Source organism: Salmo salar, chromosome ssa08, assembly GCF_905237065.1.
Source record: "Salmo salar chromosome ssa08, Ssal_v3.1, whole genome shotgun sequence".
In the NCBI taxonomy this organism is placed as follows: Eukaryota; Metazoa; Chordata; class Actinopteri; order Salmoniformes; family Salmonidae; genus Salmo; species Salmo salar.
This window is the reverse complement of record NC_059449.1, coordinates 9,034,429-9,060,548: the sequence shown is the minus strand read 5'-3', so window position 1 is coordinate 9,060,548 and position 26,120 is coordinate 9,034,429. Positions and strand designations below refer to the sequence as shown.

The window sequence follows — 26,120 nt, the reverse complement described above, 5'->3', positions numbered from 1 at the left end:
CCCGATGGTCACTCTGACAGAGCTCTAGAGTTCCTCTGTGGAGATTGGAGAACCTTCCAGAAGTCATCTCTGCAGCACTCCACCAATCAAGCGTTTACGGTAGAGTGGCCAGACGGAAGCCACTGCTCAGTAAAAGCCCGCTTTGAGTTTGCCAAAAGGCCCCTAAAGACTCTCGGACCATGAGAAACAAGATTCTCTGGTCTGATGAAACCAAGATTGAAGTCTTTGGCCTGAATGCCAAGCGTCACACCTGGAGGAAACCTGGCACCATCCCTACGACGAAGCATGGTAGTGGCAGCATCATGCTGTGGGGAAGTTTTTTAGCAGCAGGGACTGGGAGACTAGTCGGTATCGAGGCAAAGATGAACGGAGCAAAGTACAGAGAGATCCTTGATGAAAACCTGCTCCAGAGCACTCAGGACCTCAGACTGGGGCGAAGATTCACCTTCCAACAGGACAACAACCCTAAGCACACAGCCAAGGCAACGCATGAGTGGCTTTGGGTCAAGTCTCTGAATGTCCTTGAGCGGCCCAGCCAGAGCCCGGACTTGAACGCAATCGAACATCTCTGGAGAGACCTGAAAATAGCCATGCAGAAAAGCTCCCCATCCAACCTGACAGTGCTTGAGAGGATCTGCAGAGAAGAATGGGAGAAACTCCCCAAATAAAGGTGTGCCAAGCTTGTAGCGTCATACCCAAGAAGACTCGAGGCTGTAATCGCTGCCAAAGGTGCTTCAACAAAGTACTGAGTAAATTACATTTTTTATAAATGTTCAAAAATATTTAATACATTTTAGAATAAGGCTGTAACATAACAAAATGTGGAAAAAGTCAAGGGGTCTGAATAAGTTCCAAGTGCACTGTATTTGTGTGGCTACGATGTCATCTTTAGAGCACAGCATTTTCTGCTTGGTTTCCCGAAAAATGCATTGAAAGAAATTTAATAGGCTACTACCGACGTCTGATGATGCTTCTAACAATATAGTAAAAGGCGTGTTGTGTTGGGTGATGTGCTAAAGTCTGATGTAGGCTATTTTGAACACTGCCGGTGTGTTTGAGTTGTCCCCTCTCAGAAAAGGTAAAATTGCAACCCACAACCCAAATTTATCACTAACATTTCTCAATCGTTTGGGCTTCCTGAATTTAGTATGTTTGCTGATAACATTTATTATTATCGTAGATTTGCGTTATTCTACAAAGTTATATCTTAAGTTACCTTAACCTGGTAACGTAACTCTTGCTCTACCGCTGCCTCTCTCTCCCTGAATGAGAAAGGTGTACACTTTGACGGACAGTCCAACAATGAGTCAGAAATGTTTACGGTTTAAGACACATTTTCTAAATGTGCTGTTATTCCCCTTTAAGAGTAGCCCACTGACCTCTGTGAAGACTGAATGCGGCCTGTGGGGCAAAATGAGTTTGACTATAGGCTATATGATGTTCACAAATGCCTATTTCATTACTTATTTTTATCCCAAGACACTTTTAATGAGAAAATGTATGCAGTTTATCAAGTTCATGATGATTTTTTGTTGTTGAGGTATGTGTGGTTTTCATATGGTGTATTTAACATTTGTTTACGTTTAATAAACACAAAATTAGACTTTTCATTCTAAGACTAATTGAGACTCTTTAGTATACATCACATCAAGGCTCGTGTCCACAAAGCATATCAGAAAAGGTCCTAGGAATTCTGGAGAAAAAAAACTCCCAGCTCAGAGTGTTTTAGGATGATGTTAAGACACTGCTCAGACAAACTCTGAGCCAGGAGTAAAATCCACTCATAAAAGTTTCTCAGCTGGTAATCTGAACAGTTTGAGGTACCGTAAAGGAAAGACAGTGATGACGACGCCCATTGACATTTTTGCAAATTAAGGGGAATAATTGCGTTGAGGTATCGCCCGCTGTGAACTCTATAGCATGCTTCAGACAACCATAGTGAATGTGACTGTACATCAAATGTTGCGATGGTAAAACGTTTGATAGAATTTTCACCTGACTTTGCCTTCTCTTAATTATCGCCTAATATGTTGGCATGCATAACCTTTTTTTAAATTTTTTACTATATTTTTATTGTTGACAACATGACCGTTAGATCAGCACACTCGTCACTCCCGTTTAACAACTCTAAATTGCTTTGGCACAGTAGGAATGAAGTCACTTGCCGATAATGTTGCATCCAACATTTTAAAGGTCTATTTTAATTAAACACAATCAAATGTAACATAAGCCCTAGATGCCTTCAATTGCCCAATTTATGGGCATGACCAATTTAGACATGTTTTTAACAATGTGTTATTGCGCTTCAAAGGGATAACTTGAAATAACATAATGTAGGTAATGAAATAATCCAAAGAAAAACAGGTTTATTTATTATGTGAAATATGCCTAATTTGAATTCATTGTCAAAGGTGCAAGATATACTGTTGCATGTAGGTCTGGATTATTTATGGACTGATCACATGGCAGTATCAAAACATTCTTTCAACAACTCCAAAGTAATTGCATGTGGCACAGGAAACACTGACTCGCTGCATTGTTGTATTACCAAGACACCTGCTGGTAACTCTTAACTGGTTAGGACAGCTCAAGAGGTCTCCTAAATATCTGTCAACTAGGTGTGACTCTTGTGACTAAAGAGGCTTCATGCATAGCTTCTATTTTGACCCATTAGAGTAGGAGTAAACTCCCACTGGGCACAGACGTCTATTCCATGTTGGTTCAGACGTGGAAACAACGTTGATTCAAACAGTGTCTCTATTCTCAACATATTCTGCATACACCTAACAACACTTTATTACCAATCACTTAATTATAAATAAATATACCTAGTGTCAAGTAATCAAATCAACTAACATGTTTTCAATCTCTCATTACCCAATCAGAAAATGCTCCATAGCTAACCCTACAGCAGGGTGCTCATATCAGATTTCTTGATCCAACATCCTCTCACTCTGTATCTCTTACAGTCAGTAGACACGGAGGATGGGAAGCCTGATCTGCTGCTGGTCAAAGAGGAGACAATAGAAGATGAACCAGAGAGCATTGATCTGCTGAGTGGAGTAAAGATGGGGGAGCAAGGTAAGGGATACATACATATAGCCTACATACAGTAATAGATCTTCAATGAGAATAGTGATGCACCTGGCTATAGTTTTTTTCTTCATTCATAAAATTAAATCAATGCAACTTATGTTGACATACAAAAACACACATTATAATGTATGAACTTGACCAGATAATTGACAAAAAATAAACTGTAGAGTTCTCTGCCATGTTTGTAATGTCTATTTTGTAACCTCTTCATGCAGGTGATTGGCTGGAGGCTAACAGAGGAGACTGGGCAGCCATCTTTGATTCCTAGACCCAGACCGATGCAGTCAAGTGCCCAGAGGACAACATCACTGAGCAGGCAATGGACCAGAGGCGACATAGTGGAGGTCAGTGGATGGGACAAAGTCCTGGGGGACGACACTGTTAACCACAACCAGAAACAGACAGTCGAACACAAAACAACATCCAAACTTAGTCTCCATGACAACAGACTGGCTGTGACCAGGGCAAGGCGTAGATTTGGTCTGCAGGGACGGGGAGGTGTCCGTATGCGGCAGGAGAGGACAGACACAGACTCGGCTAGCGATGCTCCGTCCTGCTCCTATAGTTGTGATTCAGAGAGACTGATGGAGCCTCAGGTTAACCCCCAACAGGTGCTGCCTTCAGCCTGCCTTCTATAGGATCTATAAACTGGAACATGGACCCTAAGACAACACAGACACTTCCTGGCCTTCGTCCTCCTCACACTCTCCTTATGTTAAATTATACCTCAGAAAATGTCGGCGTCTCAACACTAAATGGCTACACAAGCCCATTGAGAAATGACAGTAGTAGAGATGGAATCAGTAACGTTAGAAGCGCCAAAGTGAAGCACTTCAGTTTTCCCAAACAGATGGAGGTGGTTTTCCCAAACAGCTCTACCAGAGGATGCACACGGTGGAGAAACTCTTCAGCTGCCACCTGTGCCGGGCCAGTTTCTCCCACGTCCAACCTGAAAAGGGCTCAGGGTTCACACAGGAGAGAAACCCTACAGCTGCCCCCAGTGTGAGAAGAGGTTCAGAAGGCACCTGAAGGTCCACACAGGACATGTACGCACTGCGGGAAGATGTTCTCAAAAAGGTGCTACCTCAGGATACACCAGCAGAAAATGCACACGGCCCATCTATAGAGTATAGTGACATGTAATGTAGTACTAGTTAGTTTGTTTGTAGTTAATTCTGTTGATTTTGGCTGTATAGGGAACTTCAACTGGATGAAGTGAACTGAGGAAAGAATTAGTATGAGGCAGAGTAGATATGGTGATGTTTGGTTCGATGGTGCCTGTAAAAATGCTGATATGTTGATACTGGTGTCAGCGCTGGAAAAAGTACCCAAAGGTCATGTGTTAGTAAAAGTAAAGATACCTTAATAGAAAATGACTCAAGTAAAAGTGAAAGTCACCCAGTAAAAGTACAAAAGTATTTGGTTTTAAATATACTTAAGTATCAAAAGTAAATGTACAGGGCCTCCTGAGTGGCGCAGCGGTCTAAGGCACTGCATCGCCATGCTAGAGGCGTCACTACAAACCCAGGCTGTATCACAACCGGCCGTGATTGGGAGTCCCATAGGGCGGTGCACAATTGGCCCAGTGTCGTCCGGGTTAGGGGAGGGTTTGCCTGGGGTAGGCTGTCATTGTAAAATAAGAATTTATTCTTAAACTAACTTGTGCTCATCGTGCTCTAGCGACTCCTTGTCGCGGTCAGGGCGCCTGCAGGCTGATCTCTGTCATCAGTTGAACAGTGTTTCCTCCGACATATTGGTGCGGCTGGCTTCCAGGTTAAGCGGGCAGGTGTTAAGAAGCGCAGTTTGGCGGGTCATGTTTCAGAGGACGCATGACTCGACCTTCGTCTCCCGAGCCCGTTAGGGAGTTGCAGCGATGAGACAAGATCTAAATTGTGCATTTATGTTTACTGTGTCCACCAGATCAGAGGCAGTAGGGATGACCAGGGATTCTCGAAGTGCATGAGGAACATTTTCCTGTCCTGCTAAGCATTCAAAACGTATGAGTACTTTTGGGTGTCAAGGAAAATGTATGGAGTAAAAAGTACATTATTTTCTTTAGGAATGTATTGAAGTAAAAGTTGTCCATAATATGAATAGTAAAGTATAGATGCCCCATAAAATTACTTAAGTACTTTACACCACTGACTGGTGTTTTATAGTGAGATAAGGATAGTAGTGAAGGTGTGTGTAACCTTTTCCAAAGTATTCTAAAATGCATTGTATCAAAGCTAGGGTACCAGATTTACAGAAAAGTTTTTATTTTTATCACGTATAGTCCCTTATGTGAGTGTATGACCCTTTTGTTGAAATTAAATACAAAATTGACTTTTTTTGGGGCTGTATCATTTGTTTCTCTTATCTCAATCAGCTCCTAGTGGCCAGGGACGTTAATGCAGGGAAACTTAAATCCTTTTTACCTAATTTCTATCAGCATATTAAATGTACAACCAGAGGGAAAACAACTCTAGACCACCTTTACTCCAAACACAGAGACACGTAAAAAGCTCTCCCTCACCCTCCATTTGGCTAATCTAAACATAATTCTATCCTCCTGATTCCTGCTTACAAGCTAAAATTGAAGCAGGAAGCACCAGTGACTCGGTCAATAAAAAAAAGTGGTCAGATAAAGCAGATGCTAAGCTACTGGACTGTTTTGCTAGCACAGATTGGAATATGTGCTAGCAACATCAGTAACTGGCTTCATCAATAAATGCATTGATGATGTCGTCCCCACAGTGACTGTACGTACATACCCCAACCAGAAGCCATGGATTAAAGGCAACATGCGCTAAAGGAGCGGGACTCTAACCCGGAAGCTTATAAGAAATCCTGCTATGCCCTCCGACGAATCATCAAACAGGCAAAGCATCAATACAGGACTAAGATCGAATCATACTACACCGGCTTCGACGCTCGTCGGATGTGGCAGGGCTTGCAAACTACTACAGACTACCAGGGGAAGCACAGCCGAGAGCTGCCCAGTGACACAAGCCTACCAGACGAGCTAAATTACTTCTATGCTCGCTTCGAGGCAAGTAACGCTGAAACATGCACGAGAGCATCAGCTGTTCCAGACGACTGTGTGATCACGCTCTCCGCAGCCGATGTAAGACCTTAAACAGGTCAACATTCACAAGGCCGCAGGGCCAGACGGATTACCAGGATGTGCACTCCGAGCATGCGCTGACCAACTGGCAAGTGTCTTCACTGACATTTTCAACCTGTCCCTGTCTGAGTCTGTAATACCAACATGTTTCAAGCAGACCACCATAGCCCCTGTGCCCAAGAACACTAAGGTAACCTGCCTAAATGACTACTGACCCATAGCACTCACGTCTGTAGCCATGAAGTGCTTTGAAAGGCTAGTCATGGCTCACATCAACACTATTTTCCCAGAAACCCTAGACCCACTCCAATTTTCATACTGCCCCAACAGATCCACAGATGATGCAATCTCTATTGCACTCCACACTGCCCTTTCACGCCTGGTCAAAAGGAACACCTATGTGAGAATGCTATTCATTGACTACAGCTCAGCGTTCAACACCATAGTGCCCTCGAAGCTCATCACTAAGCTAAGGACCCTGGAACTAAACACCTCCCTCTGCAACTGGATCCTGGACTTCCTGACGGGCCGCCCCCAGGTGGTAAGGGTAGGTAACAACACATCCGCCACGCTGATCCTCAACACGGGGGCCCCTCAGGTGCGTGCTCAGTACCCTCCTGTACTCCTTGTTCACTCATGACTGCACGGCCAGGCACGACTCCAACACCATCATTAAGTTTGCCGATGACACAACAGTGGTAAGCCTGATCACCAACAATGACGAGACAGCATATAGGGACGAGGTCAGAGACCTGGCCGTGTGGTGCCAGAATAACAACCTCTCCCTTAACGTGATCAAGACTAAGAAGATGATTGTTGACTACAGGAAAATGAGGACCGAGCACGCCCCCATTCTCATCGACGGGGCTGTAGTGGAGCAGGTTGAGAGCTTCAAGTTTCTTGGCGTCCACATCACCAACAAACTAACATGGTCCAAGCACATCAAGACAGTCGTGAAGAGTGCATGACAAAACCTATTCCCCTTCAGGAGACTGAAAATATTTGGTATGGGTCCTCAGATCCTCAAAAGGTTCAACAGCTGCACCATCGAGAGCATCCTAACTAATTGCATCACTGCCTGGTATGGGAACTGCTCGGCCTCCGACCGCAAGGCACTACAGAGGGTAGTGCGTATGGCCCAGTACATCACTGGGGCCAAACTTCCTGCCATCCAGGACCTCTATACCAGGCAGTGTCAGAGGAAGGCCCTAAAAATTGTCAAAGACTCCAACCACCCAAGTCATAGACTGTTCTCTCTGCTAACGCATGGCAAGCGGTACCGGAGCGCCAAGTCTAGGTCCAAGAGGCTTCTAAACAGCTTCTACCCCCAAGCCATAAGACTACTGAACATCTAATCAAATGGCTACCTAGACTATCCCCTCTTTTACGCTGCTGCTACTCTCTGTTATTATCTATGCATAAATCCCTTTATTAACTCTACCCACATGTATACATTTCCTCAACTAACCGGTGGCCCCGCACATTGACTCTGTACCAGTACCCCCTGTATATACAGTTGAAGTCGGAAGTTTACATACACTTAGGTTGGAGTCATTAAAACTCGTTGTTCAACCACTCCACAAATTTCTTGTTAACAAACTATAGTTTTGGCAAGTCGGTTAGGACATCTACTTTGTGCATGACACAACAAATTTTTCTAACAACTGTTTACAGACAAATTATTTCACTTATAATTCACAGTATCACAATTGATGTTGGTCAGAACTTTACATACACTAAGTTGACTGTGCCTTTAAACAGCTTGGGAAATTCCAGAAAATGATGTCATGGCTTTAGAAGCTTCTGTTTGGCTAATTTACATAATTTGAGTCAATTGGAGGTGTACCTGTGGATGTATTTCAAAGCCTACCTTCAAACTCAGTGCCTCTTTGCTTGACTTCATAGGAAAAACAAAAGAAATCAGCCAAGACCTCAGAAAAAAATGTGTAGACCTCCACAAGTCTGGTTCATCCTTGGGAGCAATTTTCAAATGCCTGAAGGTACCACGTCCATCTCTACAAACAATAGGACGCAAGTATAAACACCATGGGACCACGCGGCCATCATACTGCTTAGAAAGGAGACACGTTCTGTCTCCTAGAGATGAATGTACTTTGGTGCGAAAAGTACAAATCAATCCCAGAACAACAGCAAAGGATCTTGTGAAGATGCTGAAGGAAACAGGTACAAAAATATCTATATCCACAGTACAACGAGTCCTATATCGACATAACCTGAAAGGCCACTCAGCAAGTAAGAAGCCACTGCTCCAAAACCGCCATAAAAATGCCAGACTACGGTTTGCAACTGCACATGGGGACAAAGATCGTACTTTTTTGAGAAATGTCCTCTGGTCTGATGAAACAAAAATAGAACTGTTTGGCCATAATGACCATCGTTATGTTTGGAGGAAAAAGGGGAGGCTTGCAAGCCGAAGAACCCTATCCCAACTGTGAAGCACGGGGGTGGCAGCATCATGTTGTCGGGATGCTTTGCTGCAGGAGGGTCTGGTGCACTTCACAAAATAGATGGCATCATGAGGCAGGGAAAATGATGTGGATATATTGAAGCAACATCTCAAGACATCAGTCAGGAAGTTAAAGCTTGGTCGCAAATGGGTCTTCCAAATGGACAATGACCCCAAGTACACTTCCAAAGTTGTGGCAAAATGGCTTAAGGACAACAAAGTCAAGGTATCGGAGTGGCCATCACAAAGCCCTGACCTCATCCTATAGACAATTTGTGGGCAGACCTGAAAAAGCGTGTGTGAACAAGGAGGCCTACAAACCTGACTCAGTTACACCAGCACTGTCAGGAGGAATGGGCCAAAATTCACCCAACTTATTGTGGGAAGCTTGTGGAAGGTTACCCAAAACGTTTGACCCAAGTTAAACAATTTAAAGGCAATGCTACCAATTACTAATTGAGTCTATGTAAACTTCTCACCCACTGGGAATGTGATGAAAGAAATAAAAGCTGAAATAAATAAATCACACTCTACTATTATTCTGACATTTCACATTCTTAAAATAAAGCGGTGATCCTAACTGACCTAAGACAGGATTATTTTTACTAGGATTAAATGTCAGGAATTGTGAAACTGAGTTTAAATGTATTTGGCTAAGGTGTATGTAAACTTCCGACTTCAACTGTAGCCTCGCTATTGTTATTTTACTGCTGCTCTTATTATTTATTACTTTTATTTCTTTTTTTTGTGGTATTTTTCTTAACTGCATTGTTGGTTTGTAAGTAAGCAATTCACTGTAAGGTTGTTGTATTCGGGCGCATGTGACAAATACAATTTGATTTGATTTACCTAATTCTTGAATCAACACATGGAAAAAAATATATAACGATAAACTCCAATGGCTCCATATTTTTAGGTATTTGAATGAAAGGGTTAGAGATGGGCTTGACTGTGGTTAACATTTTATAATATGTCACGTTTCTGTGAGTACAGCAAAGAGTTTCTTATATAATCCCTTCATACTTTTATGTTCAATTTGTGTTTACAGTCTGCAGTCCATGAGGATCCGCTGATATCCGGTGTTGCTGGTGGGAGAGAGTGGACCTCTGAAGCAGCTGGTCACAAACCCTGGCCCTTGGTCAGAACCAGTCACTCTTCGTTGCCAAGTCAGAACAAGGCCCGAACCACGAGGGACAGTGCAGGGATGGAGCAGGGCCTGGGGCTAATAGAAATAGACCATCCTGTTTCCATGATACAAACATCACAGTATCCATGATCAGGATGGGTGTTAAACACAAGAGGTACCTAGCCTATAACACAGCACACAATCCCAACAACACCCAAACAATGGCTCGAGGTCAAGGAGTGAGGTCAAAGACTAACCACCTGACTGAGGGTGGTGGCTCCTACTTTTACCTCCTCTGGTGTCATTGGGTCACAGCGTGGGGGGCCGAGCGTTAGGACGGACGCCAACAATCAGTAAGTACGCCTGCCCAACATGTGGAAAGGGCTTCGCTTAGGCGAACTACACTACATGACCAAAAGCATGTGGACACCTGCCAGTCGAACATCTCATTCCAAAATCATCTAATATGGAGATGGATTTCCACTAGAAGGCTTTCTGGGAAGGCTTTCCACTAGATGTCGGAACATTGCTGCGGGGACTTGCTTCCATTCAGCCACAACAGCATTAGTGAAGTCGGCACTGATGTTGGCCGATTAGGCCTGGCTCGCAGTCAGCGTTCCAATTCATCCCAAAGGTGTTCGATGGGACTGAGGTCAGGGCTCTGTGCAGGCCAGTCAAGTTCTTCCACACCAATCTTGACAAACCATTTCTGTATGGACCTTGCTTTGTGCACGGTTGCATTGTTATGCTGAAACAAGAAAGGGCCTTCCCCAAACTGTTGCCACAAAGTTTGAAACACAGAATCGTCTAGAATGTTATTGTATGCTGTAGTGTTAAGATTTCCCTTCACTGGAACTAAGGGGCCTAGCCCGAACCATGATAAACAGCCCTAGACCATTATTCCTCCTCCACCAAACTTTACAGTTAGCACTATGCATTCGGGCAGGTAGAGTTCTTCTGGCTTCCCCCAAACCCAGATTCATCTGTCGGACTGCCAGATGGTGAAGCGTGATTCATCACTCCAGAGAACACGTTTCCACTGCTCCAGAGTCACGGCTGAGCCGTTGTTGCTCCTACATTTTTCCACTTCACAATAACAACACTTACGGTTGACCGGGGCATCTCTAGCAGGGCAGAAATGTGACAAACTGAAATGTGATGAACTGACAGTGCCACGTTGAAAGTCACTGAGGTCCTCAGTAAGGCCATTCTACTGCGTATTGTCTATGGAGATTGCATGGCTGTGTGCTCGATTTTATACACCTGTCAGTAACGGGTGTGGCTGAAATAGCCGAATCCACTAATATGAAGGGGTGTCCACATACTTTTGTATATAAATCAAATCAAACGTTCTTTGTCACATGCGGCGAATACAACAGGTGTAGTAGACCTTACTATGAAATGCTTACTTTCAAGCCCTTAGTCAACAATGCAGTTCAAGAAATAGAGTTATGAAAATATTTACTAAATAAACTAAAGTAAAATATAACAATAATGTGGCTATATACAGGGGGTACCGGTACCGAGTCAATGTGCGGGGGTACAGGTTAGTAGAGGTAATTTGTACATGTAGGTAAGGGTAAAGTGACTATGCATAGATAATACATGTAAATAGTCCAGGTGGCCATTTGATTAATTGTTCAGCAGTCTTATGGCTTGGGGGTAGAAGCTGTTAAGGAGCCTTATATAGTGTATTTACTGAAAAAAATAGAAAATGCAACATGCAAGAATTGCACCGATTTTACTGAGTTACAGTTCATAAGGAAATCAGTAAATTTAAATAAATAAATTAGGCCCTGATCTATGGATTTCACATGACTGGGCAGGGGCGCAGCCATGGGTGAGCCTGGGAGGTTATAGGCTCAGCCACTTGGAAGCCAGTAGTGATGGGTCGTTCGCGAACGAGTTGGCTCTTGTAGGTGAACGTTGGGAGCCGGCTCGCATATCAGAAGAGCCTAATCTATTTATAAAAAAATTTAAAAAATAAGATATGAATAATCAAAAGATTTAAATGAATACAATTAACTAATTCAAAGAACGAAAAAAAGAAATAAAATAATATAGGCCTAAATGCTCAAGCGCACACAGATTCGTTCTAACTGTCTGTTCAGACTAACAGCCTCACCTGTTGTTCCTGTCAATCAATGAACCAAAGATGCGTGAGGGAGGGCGAAGCCAACTAACTCAGTCACACACTTAGCAGCCGAGGAGAGAGAGGAAGGACAGCTGTGAAAACAACAGCTGGAAAATGAGTCGGAAGCACAGTAGCATTTGGATGCATTTTAATAATGTAGACAATGTTAGAGCACAATGTAGAATTTGCCAAAACAAAATCTCATATAAAGCCGGTTCTATGCACAACCTACACCGGCATATGCGAACTGTGCACCCAACTGTGAAGCTAGCTGTAGCGGAGCTTCGAGGAACTAGCGGGCCTGCTAGTGATAGTGGTGGAGCCAGCACCTCCACATGTGGAGATGTATCCACTCAGTCAAGTAGGCCTACTCCACGACCCACAGCAACGCAGTCTTCTATGGACCAGTTTATGCCAAAGTCTATGTCTGTAGCAAAACAAGGCCAAATTGATATTGCATTGGCTAAAATGATTGCCACTGATTTCCAGCCATTTTCGATCATGGAGGACAGAGGTTTTAGAAATTATAGCAATAGTCTAAATCCAATGTACACAATTCCAAGCAGGAAAACCCTTTCAAAATCACTTATTCTACAACTGTATGAGAGCACACAGGCTTCAGTGCGGGAAAGAGTCCAAAAGCTACTGCAGTTTGCCTTACCACTGACTGCTGGACATCAAGGGTAAGCACTTCTTACATGTTGGTTACATGTCACTTCATTGAAGATTTTTTGATGTCTAGCTGTCTTCTGGATTGCTTTGAGTTCAGCAACAGACACAACTCAGAGAACTTGGCAGAGGAACTGTTGAGAGTGGCCAGAGAATGGCAAGTAGATGGAAAAGTGGTCTGTTGTATTAGCGACAATGCAGCTAACATAACCAAAGCCATGAACATGTTTAAATGGACCCATCATCCATATCTTGCCCACACAATCAACCTGATTGTAAGAGATGCTCTGAAGGTGATGAAGCCCACTGTGGACAAAGTGAAAGCAGCTGTGGAATACTTCCACAGGAGCACAGTAGGTGCTGAAAAACTAAAGTCTACACAATGCCAGATGGGGATGCCTGAGCTGAGGCCTAAACAAGACTCCACTACAAGGTGGAATTCAACATTTTATATGTTGAAGCAGTTTCTTGAGTCAAAGGATGCCATCATCTCTACCCTGGCCATTGTCAATGCACCTGTTGATGCTCTGACCCAAGAGGAATGGGAGGTGGTGGAGGAGGTGTGCAGAGTCCTGGAAGCCTTTGAGCAGGTCACTGTGGAGATCAGTGGAGAGAGGTACAGTAAGCAGTTATTACGTCATCATTATTTAATCCAGTATTATATATGTATATGAGCAGTAGATGATAATGTAGTATCAGTACACAAAACATGAACCAATACGTTACTGTTCTCCCTTTTCAGCTATGTGACAGCCTCAAAAATGATACTCCTGTTTAAGGGTCTGCAGCGAATCACAGCCAGCCGCCAGAGAGAAGCAAATGTAGCCACAGGACATGTGACAGAGTTGATGGACACCCTGTGACAGAAAGTTCCACAGAATGGAATATAATCACATGCTATCAGAAACCGCTGCCCTTGACCCCAGGTTTGAGAAGTTAGCCTTCAGTGATGCCAGAGCGATTGATGAGGCTCTTCAAACAAACCAATGCATTTTTAAATACATTGTGGTTAAGGTGGAGTATGATTTCATTTAATAATTTAATTTGAATTGTTTTAACACCAATCATAGTCAAACTATCGCAAACTGTTTGACTTGAAAAAATACGAAACATATATTTTTTAAAGAGCCGTTTGGGATCCAAAAGAGCTAGCTCTTTTTGGTGAGCTGAGCCAAACGAGCCGGCTCACTGGAAAGAGCCGGAATGCCCATCACTGGAAGCCAGGCCCATCCTCTGGGGAGCCAGGCTCAGCCAATCCAAATGAGTTTCTCCCCAAAAAAGGGCTTTATTACAGACAGAAATACTCCTCAATTTCATCAGCTGTCCGGATGGCTAGTCTCAGACGATCCCACAGGTGAAGAAGCCGGATGTGGAGGTCCTGGGCTGGCGTGGTTACACGTGGTCTGCGGTTGTGAGGCCGGTTAGACGTACTGCCATATTCTCTAAAACGACGTTGGAAGTGGCTTATGGTAGAGAAATTAACATTAAATTCTCTGGCAACTGCTCTGGTGGACGTCCCTGCAGTCAGCATGCCAATTGCACGCTCCCTCAAAACTTGAGACATCTGTGGCATTGTGTTGTGGATAAAACTGCACATTTTAGAGTGGCCTTTTATTGTCCCCAGCACAAGGTGCTCCTGTGTAGTGATCATGCTGTTTAATCAGCTTCTTGATATGCCACACCTCTCAGGTGGATGAATTATCTTGGGAAAGGACAAATGCTCACTAACAGGGATGTAAACACATTTGTGAACAACATTTGAGAGAAAAAATGCTTTTTGTGCATATGGAACATTTCTGGGATATTTTATTTCAGCCCGTGAAAAATGGGACCAACACTTTACATGTTGCGATTATATTTTTGTTCAGTATAAATGCATATTCCCATAAAACTGATTGAGATCAATTAAATGGTTGTCATGGAGATGCAGTTTGGACGTTTCACCAGTATAAAGTGACAAATAATCATACATGATTGACAGCGACGGCCTATTTTGAAATGAGGTAGCCTATTCCTAACTTGGTGTTTAAGGGGATTTAAAAATATAAACTTTTGAGACAATAGGGTGTGTTCGTAAATGCAATCTGGAATGCCAAAGTGTGCTCTGCGTGTTCATAAATTCAGAGGGTTTCGCTCTGGAGCGTTCACACTGGACGCTCTGGCCGAGGAGTAGGGTTGATCCGAGCGTTCTGACCTCACAACGGCAGTAATGCACCCAAACTAACCGGCTAACGTTGGCTACCTTGCTAGCTACTTCCAGACACACATGAGAGAACACCTCACTCTGACCATTTTACTCGCCCTAGCAGAGATGGTTAGGCTGTTTTCCTTTTATCCAGAGCGTTAGTGACTAACTCTGTTGCTGGCAACAATTTAATAACGTTTTTTTTTGCCTACGTTTACTGACATCGGCCATATTCAATGGCTGTTGAGCGTTCTTAAATTCATCAGTTATTCTGCGCTCTGGCACACTCAGACGAGAGTGCTCTGAAATCGGAGTAGATAGCCAGAGTGAATTTACAAACGCACCCATAGTGTGGGCATGGGCAGACGTTCCAATTGGAGGATGCATATTCTATAAACTGTCTGTACAAACGTTGATTGAGGAAATTATTAAGTCATTGGGATATTTTTTGGGGGCGCTCCCTCACCTAAAAAAATGTGCACAACACCACTACTTGTAACTAACGTTTTTTCAACAGACTATCTTATTTGTTGATTTAATCCGACGTTATTCATATAATGAGTAATCTAGGAATGTCACGAGTTAATGGACACGAGAAAACAGCAAATCCACAGATCGCAATGACACTCTATAAGCAGTACCGTGTTTCAAAGAACAGCACGCATACCTTTTTCATTTAACCACACCATTTGAGCTATGACGCCTACCAATAAGATCCTTTCTCTTTAGTGTAAACGGAAGTGATCAAAAACTATTTCCACGTTAGCATTGTTATTTGGACGTTTATCATCACCATGGAATATCAGTCCTTTAACTGTATAGCGTCACATACTTACCCAATGTAGTTTTTGATTCGCGTTAATGCCAGGACTTGGTTAATAGATATTATTTAGGTAACGCTAACTAGGTATAGTAGCTGATCACGTTAGCTAACAATGGCTAACTGTAACGATATGGTTTTTCACACTCAAATAGCCTCCATCATGGAGGTGTTAGCGAATGCAGCCGTGGCAGAGATCTGTAAACTCGTAGACGACGACTATGCAGTGTTTCGTTTGGAAATAACTCAAAGCCAGAAAGAAAACAGAACATTGCGGAGGAAACTACAGCTACTGGAACTGAAGGTGGCACGGGAGCGCGCAGAGGGGACAATGCGAGAGCGCGTCCTCGCCAGTCGTCCCAGTAGTGTCAAGTTCGTCGACCGAGACAGGGGAATGGCAAGAGGTACATTTTACAGAAGGCTGTCGCCGTTCATAAAGTTAATTGCACCTTTCCTCCCTGCACATGTGTTCAGATGTTACCCAGAATTGGGTTTTGGTCAGTTTTTGAATGGTATGCAATATTTCAAATTCCCTGATTACTAGCCATCTAGCGCAAAGATTCAATATCATATTCTAAACAAATGCACACGACTTTTGGATGCAGAATAAAAGTAGGTCACCTTGCCATACCGACCCTACCATTACTATTGTTTACAATGAGCTGCACTGGGGCTCCAATCATGGTTAGTAAGTGTAAATAATATTTTATTCAACATGCTGGCTGGTAGAGACTATTGTGTCTTTTTTGGGGGGCTCCAATATTGTTTACATTAGGACACCAGCACGAGATATGGGTCGGGAAACGTACCTCAATGCAGGGATAGGATATGCCACTGTACTCCAAATTTGACCTTTAATGGGTTTCCAGCCGGCATACAAGCCTAAGATCACCATGCGCAATGCCAAGCGTTGGCTGGAGTGGTGTAAAGCTTGCCGACATTGGACTCTGGAGCAGTGGAAGCATGTTTTCTGGAGTGATGAATCAAGCTTCACCATCTGGCAGTCCGATGGACAAATCTGGGTTTGGCGGATGCCAGGAGAATGTTACCTGCCTGAGTGCAGAGTGCCAACTGTAAAGTTTGGTGGAGGAGGAATAATGGTCTGGGGCTGTTTTTCATGGTTTGGGCTAGGCCCCTTAGTTCCGCTGAAGGGAAATATTAATGCTACAGCATACAATGACATTTTAGACAATTCTGTTCTTCTGACTTTGTGGCAACAGTTTGGGGAAGGCCCTTTCTTATTTCAGCAGGGAAATGCCCCATGTACAAAGCGAGGTCCAAACAGAAATGGTTTGTCAAGATCGGTATGGAATAACTTGACTGGCCTGCACAAAGCCCTGTCCTCAACCCCATCGAACACCTTTGGGATGAATTGGAACACCGACTGCGAGCCAGGCCTACTCGCCCAACTTCAGTGCCCGACCTCACTAATGCTCTTGTGGCTGAAATTGAATGGAAGAATGTCCCCGCAACAATGTTCGAACATCTAGTGGAAAGCCTTCCCAGAAGAGTGGAGCAGCACAGGGGGACCAACTCCATATTAATCGAAATGATTTTGGAAATAGATGTTAGACGAGCAGGTGTCCACATACTTTTGTGGACACAGCCAACATGACATGCAATTCCATTATGGCTGCTGTGGCTACTGCTAGCTAGCGTGAGGACAAAAATGGCAGTTTTCTGGGAAAACTAACAGTATTTCAATCTTCTCGATGGAGCAGTGTGGATAAAGGTCAAATCTGGAGTACTGCACTGTTGTACGGACCCATATCTCGTGCCGGCTCCATGGTGTCTTAATGTAACCATGAAAAGATGCAGTAGTCTCTACAAGCCAGAATGTTTATTAAAATGATATTTACACTTTACCGGTTGTTCATGCTGTTGGTCCTTTTGGCAGTAGGAGATAGGGTATCCACAGGAAAGGGTTGTTTACCCTACTTTTTGCGGCGCCGGTAGGTTCTGTCGCTTGTATTTTCAACCTCTTGACACGAACGTTGACCGGAGCACATTTCCTCGCAATCAGCTGGAAGTGTTTGCCGTTCGGTTACGCTCGGCCATATTGTGCAAGTGTTTGTCAAGTGCGATTTGCATCAGTAGGTCGGGGTTGATAACACTTCCCTGGGGATATTTTGTACCGGATTACCTCCGACATAGGGACAAAATGAGCGGACAACAAGTAAAGTAAGTTGAAATGAAGTTTGTTCAACATTCTGACTTGTAACGGGACTGTTCAGGAATGTTGAGCCTACATGTTAGAGACGAGTGGGGAAGTATTTCACCCTCAGATTCTAAGAGGCTATTGTAACCAGAGCCATTGATTTTTGGCTTGTCATACGCTTACACTGTTATATTAAGCAGGACTTTCATACAAGCCTTAAAATGAGAACTCCCCCGTGTTCTGCAACGAAATTGCACCCTTCGCCCCTCATGCAGAACTGTTTTTCCCCCCAATCACTTTCTCAGGTGAAGGGAGTCTCACTGGAGGCCACATAAGCTTTGTGAAGCCAGCGGGACACAATACATGGAAAGATGACCAACCAATCACTGTTGATGAGGGGAGTGGAACCTCAACCCAGCACATTATCGTGATAGAGGTTAGTGTCATAGTGTTGCATAAAAGTTAGTTACTTTGTAAATCTAATGTGGCCCGTTTATTTCAGAAAATCTCCCCTCAGCTATTCACTTGCTTATCTGCCATAGGGGAGCTTTTGAGAGTTCCCTACGACATTGTTATCCAATTCTACTAATTTACCGGTAATAACCTCCTCTCTTTTTGTGTCAGTCTGCAGATGCAGAGACTGCAGGTCCTGGGGTCAAGATGGAGAGGTCTGAAGGAGAGGAAGACCCACAGCACAGCACAGACATCCAGACTGGAACACCCTCTGTAGCCATGGAGGACCCCACCACCGCCTCAGCGCAGCCCAGGACCCGAAGCAGCATCACTGAGGTCAGTGGAACGCCGAACGCCGTCCTCAAGTCAGTAACAGACACCAATACTTTAACTGTAACAAAAAGGCTCTTACACACAGGATCTGACCACAGATCAGACCCAGAGAGACTGGGGTTGGGGACACTGGGCTGTCCTCCTGCTCCCGGTTCAGAGTACTTACCTGTATTTCACCAGAGCCAAAGAACGGTTAATTCCCGTGGAGTTGGTGACGTGTTTTACACTGGTGGTGATGATCCATCTTGTTCTTACTCTACAGCGATGGACCCTGGCAACATATCCTTGGGTTTAGAGACACAGACTGATCTGTCTAGAGAAGACTGGAACCAGAACAGTAGTAGTGTATACTCTGAAGGGTGCCTAGATAAGAAAGGGGAGGTTATAATCATAGATGAGGTGACTGTGAAAGTGGAGGGTGACGCTTCTCCCACATGGAATGCAGATAGTCACCTAGGAGATGGACACTCACAGGGCAGAGATTCCTTAGATTACAGGGAAAGCTTAGACACAAATCCAAACGTCGTGACCCACTCTCCTATACACGAGTTCAGGGATCGCGACCCAGTGTCCACGTCGATGGGGCCTTCCGATTCACCCAGCCATGACCTTTTCGATCAGGTATTGAACTCAAACGACAGGACTAGATCCCAGGCTCATGGAGTGGGAGCCATATCAGGCAATGTTAAAGAGAAACGGTTCCTCTGCATGTTCTGTAACAAAGGCTTCAGCTGCCTCCAGAAGGTGGAGATCCACCAGAGGGTCCACACAGGGGTGAAACCCTTCAGCTGTACCCAGTGTCATATGTGCTTCGCCCAGGCTCGTGACCTGAAGAGACACCAGAGGGTCCACACAGGTGAGAAACCCTACAGCTGCCCCCAGTGTGAGAAGAGGTTCTCCCGCCAGGACCATCTGAAGATGCACCTGAAGGTCCACACGGGAGAAAGGCCATTCGCCTGTACGCATTGTGGGAAGAGGTTCTCAGAGAGGAGCTACCTCAAGATACACCAGCAGAAAAAACATTCCACTCTATAACATAGAAAGTAACCATTCCACTCAATAGCTTCTGATGTTTAGATCAAACTCTGCATTAAAGACAAAGATTAATTTTAATTGTTGTCAGTAGAATAGATCCATAGATGTGTTTGGAATAACGAGAGGAACAGATATCAGTGTTGAATATTCCTGGGTAGAATACTGCATCCAGACATTGTGATATATAAGGCATATATAAGCCTAAAAAGTCTGTTACATATTGTGTTTGTACTGTGTAGGCTATATGATGTTCACAAATGCCTATTTAATTACTTGCATTCAACTACCTAATTTTTTTCCCAAGACACTTTTAGTTGAGATGTGTATGTGTGGTTTTCATATGGTGTATTTAAAACTTGTTTATGTTCAATAAACACAAAATGGAACTTTTCATTCTAAGACTTTCATTTAGACTCTTAGTATACATCACATCTGATCTCACCCTATTCTGCATACACACGATATTATAACCAATATACACTTACTAAATATACCCAAACACCTACTGTACACGTCAACATAGTTTAGTAAGGTTTGTCTGATGACTTTTAACTTATCATAGCTGACTTGTTTTTACCCACATCATCATATTTATGTCCCATGATGGGTTTAAAAAAAAAAGTCATTCTGTACTGTATAGGACTCAAACGTAGTGGGGAACATAAGCAACAATTTAAATGTAAATATTTTCTGCGGCTCAAAATGCGTATCAGCCAATTAAAATGTTTGATTTACTTGCAGGTGACAAAACGCTAAATTGTAGCTGGTCTCATCAGATTATATCCTGGAACAAGTTCTGCATCAGCCAATTAAAATCGTCAACATAGTTGGACGGGTTCCAACACTTGTTAATTGAAGTGTCCTTAACATACCTCAGTCCAACTGCACGTTCTGATCATCAAAGCAACTATCACATGTATTTGACTGACTGATCAAATTGCTCTCTGTGTAAATTGCCGAGTCTGCGTAATTGACGCAGATTGTGGCAAGGCTCCCAATCTCAAATGAGTCCCCCCCCTTTTAAATGTAGATTTACATGTATTGTGTTAGTGTGTTGAAAATGGACGTAGCCAACGGCTTGAAAATGAAGAGCTCTCTCTTAAGCGTTGCATACAAACATACTGCTATTTGTGCATCTAACTTTCTTACAGTGTGTTTGTAAATTCAATCTGGAGTGCCAGAGTGCCCTCTGGGCATTTGTAAATTCAGAGCATTGTCAAGCACCCAAGCTAACCTTCATTTAACTAGGCAAGTCAGTTAAGAACAAATTCTTATTTTACAATGACGGCCTACCCCGGCCAAACCTTCCCCTAACCCAGACGACGCTGGGCCAATTGTGTGCTGCCCTATGAGACTCCCAATCACGGCCGGATGTGATACAGCCCGGGATCAAACCAGGGTCTGTAGTGATTCCTCTAGCACTGAGATGCAGTGTCTTAAACCGTTGCGCCACTTGGGAGCCCGAAAATGAGAGAACACCTCACTCTGACCATTTTACTCTCCCTAGCAGAGCTGGTTAGGCTGTTTTCATGTTATCCAGAGCGTTGGTGACTGTAACTGTGCTCCTGGCAACAATTTAATTACGCTTTTTCGCTGAGGTTTACTGACACCGGCCATATTCAAGGGGTGTTGAGTGTTTGTAAAATTGTCAGATAATCTGCGCTTTTGCACACTCACGAGAGTGCTCTGAAATCGGAGTAAATAGCCAGAGTGAATTTACGAACGCACCCTTAGTCCTGAATGAATCGTGAATAATGATGAGTAAGAAAGTTACAGATGTAGAAATATCATACCCCCAAGACATGCTAACCTCTCACCATTACAATAACGGGGGAGGTGAGCATTTGGGGGTGTATGATATTTGTGCGTGTAACTTCCTCACTCATCATTATTCATGATTCATTCAGGATTATCTGTAATCATTGAAGCATCCACATTAATGTAGATGTGTTTAGAAACATATTCTATTCTTATTTACAATAAAAGTGACTCAAATGACACAATACATTGTTTACCATTCATTTCTATTGGGCACAAAATTCTCTGAAACACAACCAAAATAAACATTAATGCATCCAACAAGTTTGTAGAGTCATTCATTGCGCGCTAGGAATATGGGAACAAATAATACACTTTTGAATACTTTAATACACATAAGTGAGGGGACTATGTACAAAAGGTGCTCTAATTTCTAAACGGTTCACCCGATATGGATGACAATAACCTTAAATAAAATCTATCAGTCTTCACTTTAGCCTCAGTCGTGTGTTCAGGTGCCACAAAGGGAGTCCTCTGAAAATTACAACTGGCTCAGAACAGGGCAGCACGGCTGGCCCTTAAACGTACACGGAGAGCTAACATTAATAATATGCATGTCAATCTCTCATGGCTCAAAGTGGAGGAGAGATTGACTTCATCACTACTTGTTTTTGTAAGAAGTGTTGACATGCTGAATGCACTGAGCTGTCTGTTTAAACTACTAGCACACAGCTCGGACACCCATGCATACCCCACAAGACATGCCACCAGAGGTCTCTTCACAGTCCCCAAGTCCAGAACAGACTATGGGAGGCGCACAGTACTACATAGAGCCATGGCTACATGGAACTCTATTCCACATCAGGTAACTGATGCAAGCAGTAGAATCAGATTTTTTTTTTAAACAGATAAAAATACACCTTATGGAACAGCGGGGACTGTGAAGAGACACAGACACACATACATGGATGTTGTATTGTAAATATGTGATCGTGGAGTAGTGGCCTGAGGGAACACACTAAATGTATTGGGTAAAGTGTTATGAAATGTAATATTTAAATTGTATATAACTGCCTTAATGTTGCTGGACTCCAGGAAGTGTAGCTGCTGCATTGGCAAGAACTAATGGGGATCCATAATAAATACAAATAGTTATTGTATCATTTCAAATCCAAAGTGCTGGAGTACAGAGCCAAAACAACAAAAATTGGCCCAATACGTTTGGAGCTCACTGTACTTCAGGGAAGTGTTTGATGCCCTCCCAGCTCCTATCCCTCCACTCTCGCCAATAACCACCATTGGAACTTAACTATAATGGCAAACAAGGAATAATAATGACTTTACCTCCTAATTTGTCCAGAAATCTTATTCATTTTACAGCAGGTTTTCAAGTAACAAAAGTAAATAAAATTACATTGTAGTATAGATTAATCTTTTCTTCCTCTTTCCCAAGCCAAGCTTGTCCCTCAAAACCTCCCTATCCCAGTTTTCCTCCCCCTTTACCTCCCCGAGCCAAGCCAAGCCCATCACACCCTCCCCCCTTTATTCCACCCAAGCCAAGCTTGTCACACCCTCCCATCCTTGCCAAGCTTGTCACACCCTCCCATCCTTGCCAAGCTTGTCACAACCTCCCATCCTTGGACACCCTTACCCACCCAAGCCAAGTTTGTCCCAACCTCCTGTCTTTTTCCACCCTCCCTTCTTCTCAGATACATTTACATACATCGACTTACTCATCCATTCTCCTTCATTCACACATACCCTGTGCATCCACACACCCATTCACTCCCTCTTCACACGTATTAATTCACCCTCCTTCACACTCCCATTCATATGAACAGACACACAAACATACACCCACACACACCTACACTCACGCCCAAACACACACACACATCCATAGAACAGTTGGTTCCACTTTATTTGAAGGCTTCATAAAGCCTTGATATAGGGTTCATAAGCACTGCATAAATGGGCCAAAAATCTTTCATTGTATTTCATGCTCTATAAAAGATGTATAAATATGTCAAACAGTTATGCCACATTATGAATCTTTATAGAGCATGATATACGGTTATAGATGAGATGCTTCACAAATATGTAGTGTTATGACGCCTATACGAAGGCTTTATGAAGCTATCATAAGATGCACTTAAAAAAAAGCTGGACCAAATAGTTATTGACATACATGCTATATTTCCTCTTTTGTATTATATTTTCATTGTCCATGTAGCCCATTGACATCGGCTACTTCTATCGTTACTTCCTAGAGAAGAATAGTTACTTGGGGAAAGTAGATTATAGATTTTAATGGGGGAGGGGGAAATAATATGATCTCAATTTACCATAAGCTGATCATAGGCATCACTGTATGTAGCCTAGTGCGCTCATAGTTTTTTCCTACTTCGTCCTCATCTCAGAACAGGGGGCTCTCCTTCTTCAACTGGAAAGGTTTCTTGTTGCTTGATTAGGGCTTCATCGGCGATGGTGAGTTCCATCCTTTGCGTTCCCTTCCATACCCACAGCACTGCCGGGAAGCAGAGTTGGGATTTGATTCCTTCTTCCTCCAGTGACTGTCTGATCAGAATGTATTCCTTGCGTTTTCTCCTCAGCCTAGCAGACAGGTCCAAGACGAATGGAATGGACTGGCTGTGGATTTTGATCTTCTTTCCCCCCTGTGCTTTCAGAATGTTGACTTTGGTCTGATAGTTCCACAGCTTGAAGATTACCATGCAGGGATATTCAGCGTTCTTCTGTTTCACGCCCGATCCTTTGGCATCGTTCCAGATCCTCTGGTGCTATATCCACGGCAACTTCCTCTGATATCAGTTTGACCACGTAGCTGGAAAGGTGTCCTTTTTTCCTCGTCTTCTGTTACAGACAATATTCTCATGTTTCGTCTCATTCTGTTTTCTTGCTGGTCCAATTCATCTTCTAAAGTTTGCAACTTTGTTTCCAGCAGGCTCATTTTTTTGTTGTTCTTTCACGTGCATGTCTGACACGATAGACTACTTTATTTTCGAGCGAATCTACTTTTTTTAACAACCGATTGTAGCAGTTTGTTTTGGTGTGCATTGAGAGCATTTTAGCTTTGTTTGATATTCTTTAGCTGTTCATTACTCTCGTTTGCATCTCCTAATTGCTCCTTGTTTTTTGCTCTGGGGAAGCAATGCTTTGTTGGATTTGTGTCGCCGCGCCGCTTTACCAACTGATTGGTTTGCATTTGTACATAATTGACCGCTCAAGCTTTCCCATTCGCTTGGGGATATATTGATCTATTTGATTTTAGAGACTTAATTTAAACGTTGTTGTCTGCCTTCTACATATAACAACATTTTTGTCAGTACAAAACAGAGCTAGTCACACCTGTCATAACTCTCCTGTGAAGATCTGAAGGATCAGGGTACAGTGGGTCCTCTCTACAGCGCCCTCTCTCTCCTGCAGAGGTAGAGGGGGACGCTTTATGTTGGTCGTAAAATACTCTGCTTCTGGACTCTGTAGTATCGAGATTGTAATGTGACTGTGGAACACAGAGACACTTGGACATCAAAAGGTTGAATAATTGAACAGTATTTCTGTATTCCAAGCAGTTGGAGTGGTCCGTGGACACTTAAGGAACAGTCATGTCGAGTTTGTTTCATTTGGTGACCCCATGAAGGACAGGAGACACACATTCTTTGTTTGTATACACTTCTCAATTATGGGGTTTGCATCTGAATGTTGTATAAAATGAATGATTAAGCATAAGAATACTTTTGGAAAGATAACAATGTGATCTTAGTCTTCTAAATGAGAATTGATTTTCATAGTAACTTATGATCAGTCAGTGGCCACGCTCCTGTGAGCACAGACACTACACGGCATCATGGAACGCCCCCTTTTCTACTCCTGTATAAAACCACCCGTGTCAAAATTTACATTAGACCAGAAAACATGGAAGCTATCGCTATATGTTGAAATGGTTGGCAACTCTACCAAAGGACAGGACCAGAGAACATGGAGATCATTCCCACGTTGAAATGGCTAACAAATCTACAAACTAAAGAACAATTATTCAGGCTGCAGCTGTTTAAGTACTTTAGTCTGGTAAATGCAACCGGTCAAATGCCTGAATGGTGCTCTGACGTATCCATTATAACAAGCTACAACCAGAGATTTTGATCTCTGGTGGACAAACCAGAGACTTTCTGTTGACAATCTATCCAGTAGACAGACTGGCGATCGCAGAGAGGGACAACAAAGGCATACACTTGTAAATATGTAAATTGCCATTTCTTTTCGAATGAGTGGTTGTTCATGTTCAAAGTATTAGCATTACCATGAGTGTAGTTATCAACTCTGAATTTCCCGCTCTTAAGCTTTCCCCACCCTTTTCCTTTGTCTACCAAGCCATCATATTGGCTTAGCCCACTAGGGACTTTTCTTTGTGTCATGTTAGTAACCAATGTATGATCTACTGTGTGTGTGTTTATGTAATTCTGTGATTGATTAGTTAGTTAGTTAGTAAAAGTAAATAAGCCATTTTGTATATCACTGATTCATGATTTATGATGATAGGGTTCGTGCAGATACTCAAGGGTTTGCGACATTCAGGAATGACACTGATGAGATAATAATACATTAATATACAACTGTAATCGATAAGATAATAAAATATCTGAAGAGTTATATTCGGGAAATTGCAACTCTATAAACAACATTTTCCCGTGGTGCCCCAACTTCCTAGTTAATTACTATTCCGTGATTAAACAAATCAGATCAGCATGATTAGATCAGCTTA

The 26,120-nt window shown here is 43.1% G+C and overlaps 4 protein-coding genes across 6 annotated transcripts in view; 3 read left to right on the top strand and 1 right to left on the bottom strand.

Annotated features, from left to right (window-relative positions):
• The window catches only part of LOC106610073 (zinc finger protein 214), an 844,054-nt gene that overhangs the window by 131,302 nt on the left and 686,632 nt on the right, over positions 1 to 26,120 (bottom strand). The gene's annotated exons all lie outside the window — the stretch shown is intronic.
• LOC106610081 (zinc finger and SCAN domain-containing protein 2) overlaps positions 1 to 26,120 on the top strand; it is a 482,712-nt gene that overhangs the window by 275,365 nt on the left and 181,227 nt on the right. The gene's annotated exons all lie outside the window — the stretch shown is intronic.
• LOC106610133 (zinc finger protein 629) overlaps positions 1 to 26,120 on the top strand; it is a 254,819-nt gene that overhangs the window by 203,751 nt on the left and 24,948 nt on the right. The gene's annotated exons all lie outside the window — the stretch shown is intronic.
• Positions 1 to 26,120, top strand: part of LOC106610089 (zinc finger and BTB domain-containing protein 18-like) — a 35,265-nt gene that overhangs the window by 4,289 nt on the left and 4,856 nt on the right. The window contains exons 1-3 of one of the 2 annotated variants that reach the window (XM_014209251.2): positions 14,335 to 16,007; positions 18,067 to 18,197; positions 18,386 to 18,550. In XM_014209251.2, the coding sequence (XP_014064726.1) occupies positions 15,719 to 16,007; positions 18,067 to 18,197; positions 18,386 to 18,550 (585 nt within the window). In that variant the 5' untranslated portion in view covers positions 14,335 to 15,718. Of the gene's footprint in view, positions 1 to 14,334; positions 16,008 to 18,066; positions 18,198 to 18,385; positions 18,551 to 26,120 lie in introns of those variants that run through there. The other variant, XM_045723171.1, reaches the window with a different exon arrangement.